Here is an 18,181-nt window from a genome sequence, read left to right as displayed (position 1 = left end):
AAGATCCAAATGAAAGTAGTTTTTTTAAGGAAAGTACAACATGTACTTTGCTGTGGCTTGCACATAGGTTCTACTAAAATTACAAGGCAACAGTAAACTCCCCCCCCCCCCCTTGGGCCAAATAAGTGTAATTGTGTAAATGCCGGATTTCTATGGCAAGGCATCATTCACCCAAAGGTCGTCAAAATCAGGTCAATGCTGTTGTCTGAGATATTACGTGTGACGGACTTTGCTGTCTGGCAAACTTCTACTAAAAGTTTGTACGCAATGCCTTGTGGACAAAAAGAGCAAGCACGGGTAACTTTTTATTCACTCACTGCTTTGCTACAAAATATCAGGGGCAGAGTGAAAATGCTCCTAGTGACAGTATCTAAGGACTGGACCGGAAGTGGGCGGGACCCACCGGAAGCTGTTCAGTTCCATCTTTGGAGGAGGTGTGGGAGACCTCTGAATTCTGCGAGAGGGTGCGGCTGCATGGCGAGCGGCTTTCAGTCTCCACCCCTGGGGCTTGTGGCCCCTCCTCTTCCCTCTTCAGGAGGGAGGTGAAGTCGACCCCAGAGCGCTGGAGTTCGCTGTACGTCCCCCTTGCCACCATGTGACCCTGAAACAGACACACGAAAGTCACACCCCACCAAACATCTGGAGTTTGTATGTAATGTTTAAGTCGGTCTGCATTTATACAGATGTTCCTACGTGTGTTTACAGTAACCCATGGTAACCAACCACACCCGCATGCAGTGCAGGTCCTGCATTAACTTAAGCACAGGGTAGTGCATATGTGCTCCTATGTAGTCTTAAAGTGTGTGTGGAATGTTGAACACACCTCCTTGAGGACGAGGATCTGGTTGGCTGCTTGGAGGTACTGCAACTGGTGGGTGACCAGGATGCGGGGCTTATTCTTCAGAATACCACAGATACACCTGAACACACATGGAAATAGAGAGACTTTTTAGAGTACCAGATGCGCACCGGCAAATTGGAGATTGGCCCTGTTTGAGAGGTGACAATCACTAGGGCCAGCTCACAAGTATTTGCTTTTTAGACATGGTTCCTAAATAACAAAAGCAAAGTCATTTTGAAAAAATATGATCGCATCTACACAGATCAAACTGGCTACACAAAGCTTAAGTAGGCTACCACAAAGGGAACCTGAACGCTGTTCTCTAGAAGAGTCCGCTGTTTCAGCCTAGGTAAAAGGTGCCTATTGGATTTCTTTGCAGCGCATACATAATTTCAGATTTTCGAAATTGATAAAATCTCAAATCTAGTGCAAAGGCATTTTAGAAGCATTTCCTCTATAGCTAATACCAGACACTCACTCATTCTTCATCGTGCAGTCTTCTAAACTCCCCACTCAATTTAATGCCAGGATGTTTTTATTGATGTTTGATCATTATAGCCTATCAGGTTGCGTAATGTTACGTGGAAAATACAACTAATGGGACGCAGTATTAAATGTATATCACACTCACCCAAATGAGACCAGTTATTTTTAGTATTTGCATTTCATTCCTTTCACTAGCAAATGAACTGCTGGCACTTTAGAGCCCACTGAATGCCCAGCTTATGTTTGCTAACATTAGCTTGAAACAATGAGTTTACCTTTCCACAACACACAGAGCCGAAAAGGGATTTGTCCATGTGTAAGTACAGCCGACGGTCGGCAAACTCAGCATCACATCAAACAGGAGGGGCAGACGCAGGGTAGCTATGTCGAATAATGATGTATTAAATCACCATATCTGTTGACACAAACTCCATACATGTCTGTGTGTTGCAGCTCAAATCGGGATGATTTACTCAGTGGATGTATTTATTAAAATCAAGTCAGGCCCCATTAATTTCTGCATACTTTTAACTCAATCTCATACATGGACAGAATTGCATAGTTGGTAGGTAAAATGTGTGCATGTTGGCAGGTCTGTGACAGCATCCACACCAAAAACACAGATTTACACTTACAATGCTATTGAAACCTGTTCTAACCATTATAGCTTTTTAGACATGTGAGCCCTGCACAGTAAAAGTGCTGCCCACCTCTAGTCACTGCCCTGCTGGTTCCATTATGAACACTTTCCAGGGGACCGTGCTTCTACACCTGCATTGCTTGCCGTTTGGGGTTTTAGGCTGGGTTTCTGTACAGCACTTTGAGAGATCAGCTGATGTACGAAGGGCTATATAAATAAATTTGATTTGACCATGTCATGTGACAGGAAGCGGTAGAGTAGGGCTCTGTTGCCATTGTGTGCTTGACAGTGGCAGCAGCACCACTCCTTTTCCTGCCTTCCTACCCTCACTGGTCCCCACCGGCCCCCTCTGCTTTGATAGAGACCTCAGGGAGGTTGGAATAGAACACTCCAGGCTTTCTGCTACCCTGCCAGATAAATCACCAGCCACCAACAAAGGACTGGGGGACAGGAGCAGGAACAGAATGCTTCATAACGCCCCAGAACAATAGTGGAAGTACTGTACACATTCCAGTTTATGCTTCAGTAAGTCAGTAGTTCATTCACTGCATTACAAGTAAGAGAGGAATACATTGCTGTATGCTTTGCGCATGATCCTTGGAGGTACTGTCCTTGCTTAGCCAATGTTACAGTTGCACATCTTGTTTAGACTTGGTGAGCTACCCTGTGGCAATCCCCGTGACCCCTTATAAGGACAAGGAGAGTGAGGATTACGGTGGTGCAAAATGGATGCGCTTGCACAAATGTCAATTCTACATCTATTCCACATTGGTTCAACATCATTTCATTGAAATGACGTGGAAACAACTTGGACTCAACCAGTGTGTGCCCAGTCGGTTTGTGTTTTCTATAGTTTTGCTCTTTTACAGTCATGTTGAGACGTGTACCGAGAGCAAAGTTCTAGCAGTGTATTGCATCACTATTCAGTTGTGTATAAATTCTTCTTTTTTTAACTGTTTAGCTGAAACTGTGGTTAACTCACTGTTCAAACAGGTGTCTCCCGACCTCAGCATCAACAGCACTTAGAGGGTCGTCCAGCAGGTAGATATCAGCATCCTGGTACACAGCCCTGAGACACAACAAGGCTTTCAGATAGAGACAGGAGGATATTCATCTATAGAATGTACCTCAACTCATTTCTACTCTGGTTTGAAGTGGAGCTGTGGTCTTACCGGGCCAGGTTCACTCTAGCTTTCTGTCCCCCACTGAGGGTGGCTCCTCTGTCCCCTATCACTGTCAGGTCCCCGTCTGGCAGCAGCTCCATGTCCTGAACACAGAAGGGACAAGAGACGACAGGAGTTAATAGGACCCACAATCCCTCAAAACAGGAGGACCATAATGACTATGTGCAGGACATGATCTTCCACACAGAGAAAATGCAGCTTGTACACAGTGGTAGTGTTACAGAGTGCACGGTTGGGGACGTGACACTCACTACAGATCACTGTGTGTGTGGTTCCTCTCTAGATTTCTTCCTAGGTTTTGGCCTTTCTAGGGAGTTTTTCCTAGCCACCGTGCTTCTACACCTGCATTGATTGCTGTTTGGGGTTTTAGGCTGGGTTTCTGTACAGCACTTTGAGATATCAGCTGATGTAAGAAGGGTTATACAAATACATTTGATTTGATTGGTTTGAAGCGTTCTCCATGGCAAGTGAATGTGTGGCTAAAAGTCCAGTCCTCTGATCAAAGAGGAAGTGTTTGTAGAGCCGATGTCTGTTTCATGGGATGTGGTTGTGAGACCTTGAAGCTAGTCTCACATTGTGTTCAATAGGGCAGAGAGGACAGCGTGTATGTGTTCAATAGGGCAGAGAGGACATCGTGTATGTATTCAATAGGGCAGAGAGGACAGCGTGTATGTGTTCAATAGGACAGAGAGGACAGCATGTTTATGTTCAATAGGGCAGAGAGGACAGCGTGTATGTGTTCAATAGGGCAGAGGACAGCGTGTATGTGTTCAATAGGGCAGAGGACAGCGTGTATGTATTCAATAGGACAGAGAGGACAGCGTGTATGTGTTCAATAGGACAGAGAGGACAGCATGTTTATGTTCAATAGGGCAGAGAGGACAGCGTGTATGTGTTCAATAGGGCAGAGAGGACAGCGTGTATGTGTTCAATAGAGCAGAGAGGACAGTGTGTATGTGTTCATGTACGAGTGTTGACAGCTCTGATGTAAGGCGTACCACCTAGAGCCCAAGGTGTTGGTTCTCTTTTGCAGTCAAAGTTCATGAGATCTAACAGGCTCAATGGAGCTTCAATCCTTGCATTTAGCAATCTCCCAGCGTTAAATACCATGAGAGCTCCATTCAGTGTGTCTTACCCTCTTGAGGGCGCAGGCTCTCAGGACCTTCTCATATTTTTGAGGATGGAGCGCTTTGCCAAACAGGATGTTGCTGCGGATGGTTCCGGGGAACACCCAGGGCTGCTGGGAGGCGTATGTCAGCTGACCTTTGACCTTCAACACCCCTTTGTCGTGAGGCAACTCCCCCAGGATGGCACTGAGCAGAGAGGACTGTGGGAAATTTGAAGGGGGAACAGGTGAGCTTGATAACATACACTGAGTGTGCAAAACATTAGGAACACCTTCCCAATATTGAGTTGAGCGTGAAAAACCCTACAGCGCTGCAGTTCTTGACAACTCAAACCAGTCGCCTGGCACCTACTACCATACCCCATTCAAAGGCACTTAAATATTTTGTCTTGCCCATTCACCCTCAATGGCACCATGTCTCAAGGCTTAAAAATCCTTATTTAACATGTCCCCTCACCTTCATCTACACTGATTAAATTGGATTTAACAAGTGACATCAATAAGGTATCATAGCATTGACCTGGTCAGTCTCATGGAAAGAGCAGGTAATCATAATGTTTTGTACACTCAGTGTACACAAAGGCACTGTCACAGTCAGAGGAGAAAACCTCTTTACAAATCCTGCAATACCCATTTCTGATTCACACGGTAGACAAATAAATATTCCAGTTGCCTTGCTGTCCTCATACAGTGATGTAATAGGCTGGCACATCAAGAAACATGACCTCTGACCTTTCCAGCCCCCACAGGTCCAATGACAGCGACAAGCTGCTCTGACTTTACTGTGAGTGACAGGTTCTGGAGAGATGGGGCGTCCTGACTCTGTACAGAGTGAGAGAGGGGACATTTCAGGTTAGACTTTATTATTTGAGTTGTAATACAGTGAGAGGTTAGCATGTCTTGGTGGTATAATCTAACTTTCTCACTCATCATTATTCACAAATCATTCAGAACTATCCATAATCATGGTAGCAGCCACATTAATGTAGAAGTGTTTAGAAACATATTCTTATTTACAATAAGTGACATTTAACATTCATTTCTATTGGGCAAAAAATAATCTGAAACAACCAAAACAAACAGCAAATGCATCCAACACAAGCTTGATGTAATCGGTGTGTGCTAGGAATATGGGACCAAATACTAAACTGTTGACTACTTTGATACACAAGGGAATTTGTTTATAAATACTTTTGCTCCCCTAAAAATGGGAGGACTATGTACAAAAAGATGCTGCAATCTCTAAACGGTTCACCCGATATGGATGAAAATACCGTCAAATTAAAGCTGAGAGTCTGCACCTTAACCTCAGTAATATTTCAAATCTGGAGTATGTATCTGTGTGTATACAGTGAGCTCAAAGTGCTGGAGTAGAGACAAAACAACTAAATTGCCTCTGTCCCAATACGTTGAGCTCCCTGTATACACACACAAGTAGCGTCAAGCTGTAATAAAGGTGTGAGAGATAGCAGTAAACAGCACTGTAACTGTATTTAGGAGTCTGGGTGGCAGTGGTTGAACATTCACCGTGTCCCAGTAGCAAATCAGGTCCTGGATCTCCACATTGGGCTCTTGCTTCTCCTCCTGGAGGAATCCATGTTTGCTTTTCACAATCTCATCCAACAGGAGAAAAGTCTGAGAGTGGAAACAAGAGAGAACCAGTGATATACAGCCATGTCTCATGTTAACAAAACCACCATGTCGAGATGGATCCCAGGCTTTGTTTACAATCGTGTTGGATCGAGATGACACATTTAACAACTTGAAGATCTTGATAGCAATGCCGTTACGTCCCTGGCTTTGAACAATCAGATGACCTACAGTAATGAAAAGCCTGGCTGTGGCTCAGATAAGACCCATGATGATTTTACAGTCACTGATCATAAAGCATGATAATGTGACATGATTACATAATGAGTCTTAGGAGGTCAGATCCAGAGCTGGGACTTGTGTTTCACATTGGCATCCAGGCAACTGTCAGGGCAGCACGTCTAAAATTAACTAAAAAGTAACCGAGCGCAGAGACGACACCTGCACTGTCGGAAGCCAACACGTGCAGAAGACGAGCCTTGCACAACCTCAGGATAGCTCTGGTATTGTATGGTTCACACAGAGATAATACTTACATATGTCAGAGATAATGATTAAAAACCACCCAAGAAATAATGTCATGATTCACATCAGCGCTTTGCTGGTTTTTTCTTCATTTGACATGGTTTCTTTTTAACGAGGGACAATGCGTCATAGCATCTCTACCTTGGATTAACTACAGATGCTGTGTGCTTCCCAGTAACTTCAGCATATGATACCACAAATAAATACTGAAACTCCTTAAAATGGTTGCAGTCTCAGAAGCTCACAATGTATTTTGTACCTTGATCCTGCGGACGCTGATGCGTGTCTCAGACAGTTTCTCTATGGCCGAGGGGAAGAAGAGGGTGACGGTGAGGCGGACGGCACTGTACAAAGACACGGCCACAAACACCCGGCTGGCTGAGATGGTGTTCCCCAGGAGGACGTAGACGGTGAAGGTGATGAAGACAATGATCTTACTGGCCGCAAAGAAGGAGGCCATGTTGAGGCCTCGCAGGTAGGAGCTTGACATGATCTTGGAGATCTCTTTCCTGGGGGAAGAATGGTAGAGAGGAGTTCCGTAACATAAACAAACCCAGGAAGCATTTCAATAAATATAAGACCACAGAAACAAGTCTGCATATAAATATGCCTGAGGATGCTACATGATTGACATTAAAACAAGGACGACGATAAACCAACAGTCATCAAAGCCATGTTATCAGTGTATCTGGCCACTTTTCTGAGCCCTGCGAGTATGTGTAAACACGTGTGGATATTCAAAAGGTGAGGAGCAGGGGTTGTCCTGTTGCATGGGGAGAGGTTGATGTGCACCACAGATTCACTCAGAGACATTAGTAACCACTGCACGAGGAATCCGTATGTAGCCCTTTATAAAATTGCTCAGATTGAGTATTTTTATCACTGGGATAAACCATGGGCACCTTGTTCTCCTTATACTAACAGCCAGGTGACAGATTTAGACAGCCTTATGACTGGATAGTAGTAGCATGTCCATGTCACATCTCTGAGGTGGAGAAGCAGAGCTTGTCGACACCTGTTAACATGCCAGTGGCTTTGTGCCAGCTCTGTGATCCGTTGTCCATTTTAGGACATCGTAATATACACAGAGTGTACAAAACATTAAGGTCACCTTCTTAATATTGCGTTGCACCCCACTTTTGCCCGCAGAGGAGTCTCAATTCGTTGGGTGGTGGACCATTCTTGATACACACAGGAAACTGTTCCGTGTGAAACTCAGCAGCGTTGCAGTTCTTGACACAAACCGGTGTGCATAGCACCTACCACCATACTCCGTTCAAAGGCACTTAAATCTTTGGTCTTGCCCAGTCACCCTCAATGGCATACATACACACCCCATGTCTCAATTGGCTCAAGAATACTTTATTAACCAGTCTCCTCATCTACACTGACTGAAGTGAATACAACAAGTGACATCAATAAGGGATCATAGCTTTCACCTGGTCAGTCTGTAATGGAAAGATGTTTTGTACACTCAGTGTACATGGTGGTTGTGTGTCAGAGGCCCTCTAGCAATAGTGGTGGTTACGAAAAGTAGGGTCAGGTGGTATCCAGATTTTCAAACCGCTACTGTAACATACCAGGGTATGGAGTTCCCGGCAATGCACACAAGGGGACACCATTTCTTTTCAAACAGTCCCCCCCAAAAATGCTTACAAATTACTAGCGTATTCCCGTAGCGGACGCTTGCTAATTGCGAACAAGCGCAAGTAAACATAAACAAATTACAAGGACAGACACCCCAGCTCATGAAGCTGTACAACTATGTCAAAAGGTTTGCTGCACACACAACAAATATTAGACAGCAGGGTTCTTGATCCAGGATGGGATTGATTGTCTCTGCTGTAACCATGAATCTTGATCTTGCAGGCTAGCCACTTTTTAAAATTTTATTTTACCTTTATTTAACTAGGCAAGTCAGTTAACCTCTTGCTCCTACCCGACACGCAGGCGTCCCATCTAGACATCTGGAAATGCAAATGCGCTACGCTAAATGCTAATAGCACTCGTTAAAACTCAAACGTTCATTAAAATACACATGCAGGGTACTGAATTAAAGCTACACTCGTTGTGAATCCAGGCAACAAGTCAGATTTTTAAAATGCTTTTCAGCGAAAGCATGAGAAGCTATTGTCTGATAGCATGTAACACCCCAAAAGACCCGCAGGGGACGTAAACAAAATCATTAGCATAGTCGGCGCTACACAAAACGCACAAGTAAAATATAAAACATTCATTACCTTTGACCATCTTCTTTGTTGGCACTCCTAGATGTCCCATAAACATCACTATTGGGTCTTTTTTTCGATTAAAATCGGTCCATATATAGCCTAGATATCGATCTATGAAGACTGTGATCAAGGAAAAAAAATAGCGTTTTATAACGTAACGTCATTTTTTTCAATTAAAAAAGTTGACGATAAACTTTCACAAAACACTTCGAAATACTTTTGTAATGCAACTTTAGGTATTAGTAAACGTTAATAAGCGATCAAATTGATCACGAGGCGATGTATATTCTATAGCTGTACGTCTGGAAATAATGTCCGGGTAAATCTCAACCCCTAATATCCGGTCGGAGACCGGAAGAAAGGCGCTACCTTGTGTCCGTTTGACCAAGAAACAAATCGTAGGCAAATGACAAGACTGTTGACATCGTGTGGAAGCAGTAGGTATTGCAACCTCGGCCCCATTTAATGTGGTTCACATTCAACAATGGGTTCTAGTGGCGCATGGATATATTTTCGCATTTTCAGTGATCAGATTTTCCTGCGCTTTTCGATGAAACACACGTTCTGTTATAGTCACAGCCGTGATTTAACCAGTTCTATAAACGTCTGAGTGTTTTCTATCCACACATACTACTCATATGCATATACTATATTCCTGGCATGAGTAGCAGGGCGCTGAAATGTTGCGATTTTTAACAGAATGTTCGAAAAAGTAGGGGGTAGGAGTAACAGGTTAAGAACAAATTCTTATTTTCGATGACGGCCTAGGAACAGTGGGTTAACTGCCTGTTCAGGGGCAGAACGACAGATTTGTACCTTGTCAGCTCAGGGATTTGAACTTGCAACCTTCCGGTTACTAGTCCAACGCTCTAACCACTAGGCTACCCTGCCGCCCCTTAGCTAGCAAACCATTTACATAGCTGGAGCCCTGAGTTGGAGAGAATTTATTTGGCACATCTTAGATAGTTAAACGTAAGATATTTAGTTGGCAAACAGTTGTGAACTTCAAGCGTAACTTGATCACCTCTCTTGCACTGGACAACAGTCATCACAAAAGCTTCCGTTAACTCTGTGCTCTTTGTAAGCAAACATACCATGATTGGCTCAATCAGCTGCTTTGGGGCAGGGCTTCAATAATGAGAAAAAAAAATAAGCAACAGGCAAAATGAAGAACAAGATCTGCTTTATCTACCAACCTAGTGCACAAGATGACAAAAGAAATACATACACTCAGTGTCCAGTTTATTAGGTACACCACCCCAACAGTAATTCACATGGCTGTGACTTGCTATATAAAGCAAGCAGACAGACATTCAGTTACTGTTCGATTGAACTTTAGAATGGGCAAAGCGAGCATGGTATGATCGTCGGTGCCAGGCGGGCCGGTTCCAGTATCTCAGCAACGGCAGTGGACTAAGGTTACAGAGAATGGTGCGACAAATCAAAAACATCCAGTCAGTGGTAGTCCTGTGAGCGAAAACAGCTCGTTGATGAGCGCAAAGGAGAATGGCAAGAATCAGGCAAGCTAACAGGGGGTAACAGGCAAAGAACGGCGGAGTACAACACCGGTGTGCAGAACGGCATCTCGGAACACAAAACTCCTCTGTCCCTGCAACAGATGACCACATCATGGTTCCACTCCTATCAGCTAAAAACAAGATGCAGCTCCAATGGGCACGCCAACACCAACACTTGATAATTGAGTGGAAAACATTGCCTGGTCCAACGGTAGTCAGGATTTGGCATAAGCAGCATGAGTCCATGGCCCAATCCTGCCTGGTGTCAACGGTACAGGCTGGTGGCGGTGTTGTAATGGTGTGGGGGAATGTTTTCCTGGCTCACGTTAGGTCCATTGATACTAATTGAGCAAAGTTTCTAATCTCTGAATAATTCAGACCGTTCTGGAGGAAAAGGTGGGTCCAACCAGGTACTAGATGGGTGTACCTAATAAATTGGCCACAGAGTATATATTGACAGTATTGAAAATCATAACATGGGTATTTCAAAATACCCCAGTTTACCACCCAAGCCTAATGAAAAAGGGTTCATCACTAGGATTTCAGTCGATTTGACTGACAACTGTATGTTTGTATAACTTATACATTTGTGTCAGTGTTACTTTGGCACAAAGTACGAGATGGACTCAATGCATTGTCTAGATAAGCTTATCTAAAATGTCTGGACAAACCCTCAGGAGACTGACATGAATGTAGTTAGTGTGTTTGACAATTTCCTTAAACAGCGTTACAACATCACAAGAAGCTGTTGTTGGTGTCGATTCCTCATCACAGAAAAATAAGAGGAAGGTATTTGGTTAAAACACATCATGGGACCGTGACTCACGTCAGCAATCCTAACAGGATAACCAGCTGAATTGAATCATGGGTGATGGCAGAATTCTTGAAATAACACATTTCACAATCTGTAATGGGCTTTGGACAATAGCGCTTACAGTAACAATATCTACAAATGTAACACTATTTCAATACTGAGTTTGTTCTGTGCAGTGGGATCCGTTCAAAAGCTTCAATGTTATACTTTTTTTACCTTCTGACATCATTGACCAGTGCTGAGAAGGGCTTCTCCCAGGCATACATTTTGATGATCCTGATTCCAGACACCACTTCATTCATGGTGCGTATCCTATTGTCAGTCAAGGCAGCGGTTTTACTCCTGCAAGACAAGGACAGTTCTGAGCAATTTTTAAGACTGTAAAAACACCAGCTTCATGTGATTTTATTTAGTACTCCCACACATAGAGATACTTGCATATGATTGTATACAAATGTAAGGTTTGAAATTACTCTTGATTTAGTTAAATATTACATCTGTTTGGGCTTATTGCGGTCAATTTGCAGTCTACAAATTATTTGTAATTGTGTTCAAGCCCCCTGACCATCTGCTCAAGAAAAAAAAAGGTTAAAAAAAGAAAGAAAAAGACCACTATATATTTCTTTAAAAAACCTGGTTTATTGACAAGACAGCGAAATGTGCCCTCACAGGGTCCACGCTAGGGTTACGTTCTCGCGGGGTCCACGCTGGGGTTACGTTCTCGCGGGGTCCACGCTGGGGTTGCGTTCTCGCGGGGTCCACGCTGGGGTTGCGTTCTCGCGGGGTCCACGCTAGGGGTTGCGTTCTCGCGGGGTCCACGCTGGGGTTGCGTTCTCGCGGGGTCCACGCTGGGGTTGCGTTCTCGCGGGGTCCACGCTGGGGTTGCGTTCTCGCGGGGTCCACGCTGGGGTTGCGTTCTCGCGGGGTCCACGCTGGGGTTGCGTTCTCGCGGGGTCCACGCTGGGGTTGCGTTCTCGCGGGGTCCGCTGGGGTTGCGCTGGGGTTGCGTTCTCGCGGGGTCCACGCTGGGGTTGCGTTCTCGCGGGGTCCACGCTGGGGTTGCGTTCTCGCCACGCTGGGGTTGCGTTCTCGCGGGGTCCACGCTGGGGTTGCGTTCTCGCGGGGTCCACGCTGGGGTTGCGTTCTCGCGGGGTCCACGCTGGGGTTGCGTTCTCGCGGGGTCCACGCTGGGGTTGCGTTCTCGCGGGGTCCACGCTGGGGTTGCGTTCTCGCGGGGTCCACGCTGGGGTTGCGTTCTCGCGGGGTCCGCTGGGGTTACGCTGGGGTTCCACGCTTTACGTTCTCGCGGGTTCCACGCTGGGGTTACGTTCTCGCGGGGTCCACGCTGGGGTTACGTTCTCGCGGGGTCCACGCTGGGGTTACGTTCTCGCGGGGTCCACGCTGGGGTTACGTTCTCGCGGGGTCCACGCTGGGGTTACGTTCTCGCGGGGTCCACGCTGGGGTTACGTTCTCGCGGGGTCCACGCTGGGGTTACGTTCTCACATGGTCCATGCTAAAAGCAGGCCAAAGATCAGTTTACAAAGCCATTGGTATGTTCATTTGGTTTCGTATTGGGCAAGAAAAGGGAGGAAGGCACTCACCGAACTCCCTGCTTATTTTGAAAAATCTTAAGCTCAAACGCCTATCTACATTGTGTTACCTGAACTTGGAGAAGAGCCTTCCGAACATGGTCTGCGTTGGCATGAGGATGACGAGGACGGCCATGCCTGCGAGGCATGATGGGCCAATCTCCACCCACAGCAGCCCCAGGACGGCCGCTGCCTGGAGAGGCCCCACCCACAGGAAGTGCAGGAAAATAGTCACCTGTAACCAAGCGGGGGGAGGGGGGATCATGTGTTGGAACTCATAGGGTGAGAGTATTTCTAAACGACAACAGGATTTTGGGAGATGGTTGTACATCAGTTGTCTCAAATTCCCACCCGTGGGCCACCAGTGACTTACAGGCCTGATGTGGCCCACAAGCCATGAGTTCTAGACCTCTGTGTTACATCTTCAACATGGCTGCTTCATCTACACTGTAGTTTGATGCTAGTCACTGAATCGGACTGTGTACGTTCCATTCAGCCATGTTCTAAACAGCAATATGTAGCAGCATCTTTCCTTGACTTTGAATCATTGACCACAACATGCATCAAAACAGTAGGGTGGAGCAGGGCAGTGTTTTCCCAACCGTGGTCCTCGAGTACCCCAAACAGTACACGGTTTCATTGTAGCCCTGGACAAACGCACCTCATTCAGCTCATTGAGGGCTTGATGATTAGTTGAGCAGTTGAATCAGGTGTGCTTGTCCAGGGTTACAATAAAAATGTGTACTGTTGGGGGTACTGGGGAAATAGGATTGGGAAACACTGGAGTAACAACTCAAATGTTAATGTGTCTGCCAGGTGCCTGGAGAAGCCTGTGACTGGCCTTTATCAGAATGTACAGTACTATACTTCAGTCTGTCACCAAGAAACAGATCCTTTAGATGCCAAAATAGGTTACGTTTTCACCCCAGGTGCCAGCACACAGATCAAAATTAAACTCAAGTGTTAACCTGCATGGTGCCAGTCAAAGTAACAACTCAGTCAGCCTTGTGCGACTTATGCAACCTTCCAGGATTGAAGTAACAGAGCTGATATTAGATTGGGTCTGTCTGCACAGTGGATCAAAAGTATAGGCTAATTTTCAAAAGCTTTTTTCTGCTGTTGCTATTAGACCAAGTCAGCAATATGCAAAGTGATAAAAAATATATATATATATATTACTCTTATGTATTACAGGGTTCATACCTCATCAAACTTGTTGACATCATTGGAGAGCAGGTTCACTATTTGGCCTGTGGTTGTTTTCCCCATCGCTGCACTGCTGAGACACAGGGCCTGGGGTGACACAGACATTACCAAGTTAATTATTGCAAACTCAATAAATAACACCAAGTGATTTGTCACTGTCACAATACAAAGAAAATACCTACACGTCAGTTTGGAAAGGCAGTCATACCCTAGAGCAGTGTTTCCCAGCCCTCTCCTCAGGGACCACTAGTCGCTTCACATTTTTGTTAGTCCTAAACTGGCACTCCTGATTAAATTACTCTATCAATCATCAACCCCTTGACTAATTTAATCAGGTGTGCAAGTTTAGGACTACAACAATAATGTGAAACGTATGTTGGTCCCCGAGGAGAGGGTTGGGAAATACTGCCCTAGGTGAGGGGAGTTCCTTACGAATTAGTGATCTTAATTCATCAAGTACAAGAGTGGAGCGAAAACCTGCAGATACTCTGTGCCCTCTGTGGAATGAGTTTGACGTGTGAGAGTGTGTGAGAGAGATTCATCCTTTAGTCAGCCGAGCTCAAGTTCAGAAACGACCTTGAAAAAAAGGTGTGTAGGCATGTGTCTCTTATAAAGACCTTCTTGTAGATCATGTGACACATGGCTACTCGCATCTTCATGCCGGTCCTCTGGACGTGGAAGAAGTAGAGGTGATGCGTGACGGCCAGGATCAGGGTGGACAGACAGACACCAGCAGCGTAGCCAAAGGCCTCATACAGTGCATCCATATTATCAGGATTGTACTTCTCAAAGTATTGGATCAACTTTCCCAAGAACACTGGCTGGATCACCTTAATCACCTCCTATTGGGGGAACAAGAGAAGAGGTAGGGAATACAGAGGATATGAGGTGAATCCACAGCTTGATATATAAACATATGGCTAAGATATCATTGAAATTCCCTAGCAGGACAGGGTACCGGTAAGTCTTCCACAAGTCATGTTTTTTTCTACATACCTCAATAAGAGTAAAGATCCCCAGCACTGCGTAGGGTTTCCAGTAGCACTTGATGAGGACTTTGGTGAGTTTGGGAGGCCTGAGTTCTTTAGCAGCTTTCTGCACCTCATGGTCCCAGTGCCTGAGGAAAGATGGCTTTTCTTTTACTATGGGAGAATCGCAATTGAAATTACTTGATTTCTCATGTCCTCTCCAATGAGTATTGAGAAGGAGGCGAGGGCCGACGACGCAAGAAGTCCCTATAGGTACCTGGATGTTCAATTCTGCATTGCATCATGTGGTGATACAAATGGACAATCTAGGATTAGTACAGCGATTTCTTTACATTTAAATGAGTGACATGGAACACCTTTAAATAGTTCTGAAGTAACTACATTGATTTGTCATTTTTAAATATATATCGAGGTCGTTTTCCCTGCAAAAACAAGGAGTTTTTTATTATTCAAACCACCTGCGGGCCAGATTGGACCCCTCCAATGTTTGACACCTCTGTTTTGATAAAGGCAACAGATTGGTCAGCCTGACCACATTTAACAGACGTAGGATATATTTTAGTTACATTTGTGTACCTCCATTTAGTATGATACGCTACGTTGCGTATAGAATAATGGTCCGGTTACTTAAGACCGAAACAAAAGTTGGGTGGTTGGTCGGGGAGAATGGGTACGTCCAGCAACTCAAAGGTTACATGTTTTAGTCGCGTTGGGGACAACTGTAGCAATTTAGCTAACTGTTCCCCTTAACCTCTACTTTGAAGGTATGGAGAATTTAAGTTAAAACTCCTAACCTGCTGCTTTAGCCGCTAACGTTGGCCACAAATGCTAATGACGCAACAAGAAGCCTGGCCTTAGAGCAAGACGTATAATACTATACATCCTCCAAGATGCTTGACACATTCAGTCATCCAATTTCTATGACGTGGTACGACCATTATTCCATTTGTAAGGTAACATATCATACTAAATGGAGGGATACAAATGTACATTCCAAATCCTACAAATTGAGTCCAGGTTGGATAGGTGAAGCTAGACAACATTATTTTCTCATTTATTCCATTTACATGCTTCCTTTTACTGAGCTATTTCATAATCATCCTTGAAAGCAGGCAGGACAGGCAGCCTGTAAAATATTAACAATGACATGTTAAATGCAGTTACCCTTTGATAAATAGATGGAAAAGAGTTAACAGCCAACATAATACGGCTGTCATGATACGCTTGGTGTATAGTAGTGGGAGGATAAACATCTGGTTCGAAGACCCTTCCGCTATTACGTTCTATTTGGCCTTAATTAACCACAATTCAACAGGCCACTTCTGACTTAGTTCAGAATGATGTTTGCCATACCTCTGTAGTTCCTCTCCCAGTCTCTCAGATCCATCCTCCGGAAGCACTTTGTACATGTCATCTTCCTCTAACCTCCGTTTGTATCCAATGCGGAACAAAGGATTTAGCCAGCTAACGAAAAAGGGAAGACAAGAGGTAGAGATGAAGAGTTCAATACATGTAGTGTTACATTCAGGATGAGCAGAGCAATGCATGCACTAGACGAGGGGTTCCCAAACTCGGTCCCGAGCCCCCCGGGTGCACGTTTTGTTTTTTCCCCCCAGCACTACACATCTGATTCAAATAATCAAATCTTGATGATGAGTTAGTTATTTGAGTCACTGTGTAGTGCTAGTGGGGAACAAATTGGGGGGAAAACTTGCACTCAGGGAGGCCCCAGGACCAATTTTGGGAAATCTTGCAGTAGACCAGTGCTTCCTAAACTTTTCACCCATGCCCCCCTTTCATCTAGGGCTAGCAATTACCAGGCACCTCACGATATTATCCCAATACTTAGGTGCCGATATTATATGCATTGTGATTCTATACTGTGATTCAATGTTCCAAACATATTGCTCACCAAATGTCTGCTGCAGAGGGACAAGAGAGCTATCAGAAAACGAGTTTTGATCCATCATAGAAATAAAAGTGCTGAAATGAATTGGCTCCCTATTTAAAAAGATGGGGAACAAGCTATGAAGGAAAAATACTGGAGATTTGGTACAGCAAACTAGCACAAAAATATTGGGATAGTCAAAATGATACATCAAAAATAATATCCCGATATGTAGCTATCAATTTTTCCCCGATGACTACTTTCATAATTGGTGAACATCACCTGGACATTTCTGACAAGTTATAAATAGCTCTAAGGTCTGCAAAGACAAGAGGAAAAGTGCTGATGCACTACCCAATTTCGAAATTGCACCTTGTGCATTATACTATTACAACTTTCACGAGTAAGTTGAAAAAATTAAAAAAGTTTATTCTTCATCTCCCACTACCTCTCCAAGCCCCCACTGCAGTAGACAATCTACTCTATTTGTGTAATAGGCCTACTGGTAGCATGTCTTTGTAAAATGCATTTATTGCAAATGCTTGAGTACCCAACTGTGTGCACTGTGCATGTAAAATGTACAAATTGTCAGCAAATGCCTTAGCAAACAGCAAATTATGTTTTAAAGACCGACTCCAATCTCCTTTTCTGCTCATTTGCACTCGAAAAAAAATGATTTTGCTCAAAACATTTGTGTTACCCATTTGTACATTACTGTATTTATACGTGGGGCTGGTGTATTGTTTTTCAACAGGAAATGTCTAAATATTGCTGGAGTGCGTCTTTAATGCAAATATAAAGCACAGCTTGTCTCATTCAGTCAAAACGAGGCATCCATCCTTTCCCATCTCGAGGTTTACCGAGACAAATGAGATGGCGATTAATAGCCTAGTTTGCGCAAACAATATTCTTGATTCATAAATTACTGGAATCTTATTTGGCATCATCCTTAATCCAAGACTGTATGAATCAACCGGAAATTGTGATTTCACGGTGGGGAAAACCATCGAATTACATGGGTAAAACGCACTTTGTGTTAAACCATACTAGTGATTTCAGTTGTGTTTATTATGACGTTATACCTACTTTAATTAATCAGCAAATCATTTAACCCCTCAAACTAAAATTAATCGAATACGTTTTGAATATCCTAACAGTACCACTTTTAGTAAACACTATAACGACTACCTGTAGAGCCTAGCTCAACTTTATTTCAATAACCCGGCGGTGAAGGTTGTTGACTTACCAGAAGAATACCTGTGAGAAAAGATTAGCTGTTGCCGATGGATTCGTCTTCGCATCTTTTTTTACCGGTTCCATATTTCCCTGCTGGCTCTATTCAAAGGCTTGGCCAACTTCTACGCGTGCGGTGCGACAAAGTCTGCTAGCTCCAGTCTTCAAAACGGTTACTTTATTTCCTGTCGTGTAAACTTGGTTGCACGCACATGGTACTGGGTTAGGTTACAAGAAAGACAGCCAGGAGAATTATGCAAGCCAATCACTGATCTCGAGTCGGAATTGTGCTGTTGCACGCCACGAGCTACCTAGCGCCAAA

The 18,181-nt window shown here is 44.4% G+C and overlaps 1 protein-coding gene across 3 annotated transcripts in view; it reads right to left on the bottom strand.

The window, feature by feature from the left end:
- The window catches only part of LOC124008281 (ATP-binding cassette sub-family C member 4-like), a 29,383-nt gene extending 11,249 nt beyond the window's left edge, over positions 1-18,134 (bottom strand). The window contains exons 1-15 of one of the 3 annotated variants that reach the window (XM_046319438.1): positions 17,873-18,134; positions 16,092-16,202; positions 14,746-14,866; positions 14,367-14,591; positions 13,747-13,836; positions 12,615-12,778; positions 11,171-11,296; positions 6,652-6,901; positions 5,766-5,912; positions 5,010-5,099; positions 4,287-4,478; positions 3,140-3,234; positions 2,950-3,036; positions 824-920; positions 404-601 (exon numbers count right to left, since the gene is read on the bottom strand). In XM_046319438.1, the coding sequence (XP_046175394.1) occupies positions 404-601; positions 824-920; positions 2,950-3,036; positions 3,140-3,234; positions 4,287-4,478; positions 5,010-5,099; positions 5,766-5,912; positions 6,652-6,901; positions 11,171-11,296; positions 12,615-12,778; positions 13,747-13,836; positions 14,367-14,591; positions 14,746-14,866; positions 16,092-16,202; positions 17,873-17,946 (2,067 nt within the window). In that variant the 5' untranslated portion in view covers positions 17,947-18,134. The remainder of the gene's footprint in view (positions 1-403; positions 602-823; positions 921-2,949; positions 3,037-3,139; positions 3,235-4,286; positions 4,479-5,009; positions 5,100-5,765; positions 5,913-6,651; positions 6,902-11,170; positions 11,297-12,614; positions 12,779-13,746; positions 13,837-14,366; positions 14,592-14,745; positions 14,867-16,091; positions 16,203-17,872) is intronic. The other 2 variants (XM_046319436.1, XM_046319437.1) reach the window with 2 other exon arrangements.
- Between the last annotated feature and the right edge of the window lie 47 nt (positions 18,135-18,181).

The sequence above is a fragment of the Oncorhynchus gorbuscha genome, linkage group LG21, assembly GCF_021184085.1.
Source record: "Oncorhynchus gorbuscha isolate QuinsamMale2020 ecotype Even-year linkage group LG21, OgorEven_v1.0, whole genome shotgun sequence".
NCBI lineage: Eukaryota > Metazoa > Chordata > Actinopteri > Salmoniformes > Salmonidae > Oncorhynchus > Oncorhynchus gorbuscha.
This window is presented reverse-complemented; position numbering and strand designations above follow the sequence as displayed.